At 43.4% G+C, this 2,559-nt stretch overlaps 1 protein-coding gene across 1 annotated transcript; it reads left to right on the top strand.

Annotated features, from left to right (window-relative positions):
* Window positions 1–299: 299 nt before the first annotated feature.
* LOC104946689 (DNA polymerase alpha catalytic subunit-like) lies at window positions 300–1,372 on the top strand (the record flags this gene model as incomplete). Its single annotated transcript, XM_010772563.1, has 5 exons — window positions 300–390; window positions 474–601; window positions 784–864; window positions 1,039–1,107; window positions 1,250–1,372. Coding segments are annotated over 5 exons (492 nt in total), but the record flags the coding sequence as incomplete, so codon positions are not given.
* Between the last annotated feature and the right edge of the window lie 1,187 nt (window positions 1,373–2,559).

Raw genomic sequence — 2,559 nt, 5'->3', positions numbered from 1 at the left:
CATGGAAAACCTGGAAAAGTCACAACATTTCAATTAAATTACCCTTGAAAGTGTTTAAGAAGTCATATCATTTGTAAAGTTGAACTGTTATAGTGTAGTATAAGTTTCCGTAACATGTGACATAACATCTCTAGCTGATGATCTGACACTGCTCTGATGTGTGATGACATTTCGAAACGTAGTTGTCTTTTCAAAGTCATGGAAAAGTGAAACATGAAAATGCGGGATAAGGTGTTTTTAGTAGAGTACAAATGTGACGGATGTTGGATGATCGGTTTCTCTTTGTTCCTGTGTCCCAGGGGGAGGGAGAAGAAGGAGGGGATGGGGGGAAAGGGAAGAGGAAGAAGAAGGCAGCGTATGCCGGAGGTCTGGTGCTGGATCCTAAAGTTGGTAAGTGTTTTCATTTTTAGTTTAAAGTCCTCATCTTGTTTTTTATGTGCATATTTCTAAAACCTCTCTTTTTCTCTCTGAAGGTTTCTACGACAAGTTTGTTCTGCTGCTGGACTTCAACAGTCTGTACCCCTCCATCATCCAGGAGTTCAACATCTGCTTCACCACCGTGCAGAGGGAGGCGTACAACGCAAAGAAGAAGAACAACGAGGTGTGTGTGTTCTTGTTCACTGTAGGAGTGTGTGTGTAGCTAAATAGACGCTCTAAAGATTGGTCAGGTTCAGAGGTGTGACGAGCCTCAACATCCTCAGTTTCCCAGTCTTACCTTTTTTTCTTTTCTTCCTCACGTAAAATGCCCAACTAAACTTCCATGTCTTGTTTCCCCGGTAACAGGAGGACGGGTCGGATGACATTCCCGAAGTTCCCGATCAGAGCCTGGAGATGGGAATCCTGCCCAAAGAAATCAGGAAGCTGGTGGAGCGACGAAAACAAGTCAAACAGCTGATGAAGCAGCAGGACCTCAACTCTGACCTCTACATGCAGGTACACACACACACACACACACACTGTATGAAACTGATGCCTTATGGACACACAGATTTAGCTGTCACACACCTGATAGATCATGCATGTCTTAAAAAACAGCTGGTGGAGCGACGAAAACAAGTCAAACAGCTGATGAAGCAGCAGGACCTCAACTCTGACCTCTACATGCAGGTACACACACACACACACACACACACACACACACACACACACACACACACACACACACACACACACACACACACACAGGTAACCTCAACTGCAGTTTGAGAGAATTAGCTATTCTAATATTCATTGTCTGTCTCTCCGTCAGTATGATATCCGTCAGAAGGCTCTGAAGCTAACGGCTAACAGCATGTACGGCTGCCTGGGCTTCAGCTTCAGCCGCTTCTACGCCAAACCCCTCGCCGCCCTCGTCACACACAAGGGGAGAGAGGTGAGTCACACACACACACACACACACACACACACACACACACACACACACACACACACACACACACACACACACACACACACACACACACACACACACACACACTGTATGAAACTGATGCCTTATGGACACACAGATTTAGCTGTCACACACCTGATAGATCATGCATGTCTTAAAAAACTGAACTAAAACAAGCTTGATAGTTTTAATAAAGTTGTACATTTATTACAGTACAAAATTTGACTACAATTTATTTTTCTGGATGAATCGATTGGTCTATAAAATGTCAAATACAAAGATATTCACTTTTATATGATATAAAACTGAAAAAAAAGTCAAAATGTAAGAGGCTGAAACAGCATTTTCTGCCCTTTTTTGCAGGAAGAATAACAATTAATCCATCTAAAGAGGCGATAGTTATTTTTATGTTGACTGACTAACTTTCGCAGCTTTAGTGCACATCGAGCAAGAGGACGGGGCATAAAAAAGACACGAATACTTATAAAATAAGAGCTCCAGTCTGGTTAATAGAAATTGAAACACTTCCATGTTTGTCCACAAGAGGGGGCTGCTGGATTACATTTAACTTCATGCAACACTTTTCACTGTGCCATCTCTTCTGATCTTCTGTTTCATTGTTGGTTTCCTCCTGTCCTCCTTTCCTCTCCTCATTGTTACCTCTTCCTCGTCACCTTGTGCTCTTCCCTGTTTCTAAATATGATCACTCCCTCAAGTTCAATTCATCACCCCGTGTGTGTGTGTGTGTGTCTGTGTGTGATATCAACAGCTCTTAAGTATTTTCCATGAAGCTCACTCTCTCTATGTAAAGCCTGAGTGTGTCATGACTTCTTTCAACGCACACAAAAGGAACAGAACGGGCCGTGCTCTCAACAAAGTGTGTGTTGCATGACATAAACGGCTAAATCTGGTCGTGTAAGTGAACACCTCACACATGTCAGTGTTTGTACTCGTGTTCATTTAATGAGCTCTAACAGTACGAGTCCTCAGGGGAGTCCTTCATTCAGATCCTCTTACACACTCATTGTGTCCACTAATAGAGGGCAGGGCAGTGTGTGTGTGTGTGTGTGTGTGTGTGTGTGTGTGTGTGTGTGTGTGTGTGTGTGTGTGTGTGTGTGTGTGTGTGTGTGTGTGTGTGTGTGTGTGTGTGTGTGTGTTTGTGTGTGTGT

The sequence above is a fragment of the Notothenia coriiceps genome, unplaced genomic scaffold (assembly GCF_000735185.1).
Source record: "Notothenia coriiceps isolate Sejong01 unplaced genomic scaffold, NC01 NC01_scaffold00011349, whole genome shotgun sequence".
NCBI lineage: Eukaryota > Metazoa > Chordata > Actinopteri > Perciformes > Nototheniidae > Notothenia > Notothenia coriiceps.
The sequence above is the reverse complement of the archived record's forward strand: the minus strand, read 5'-3'. Positions and strand labels throughout refer to the sequence as shown.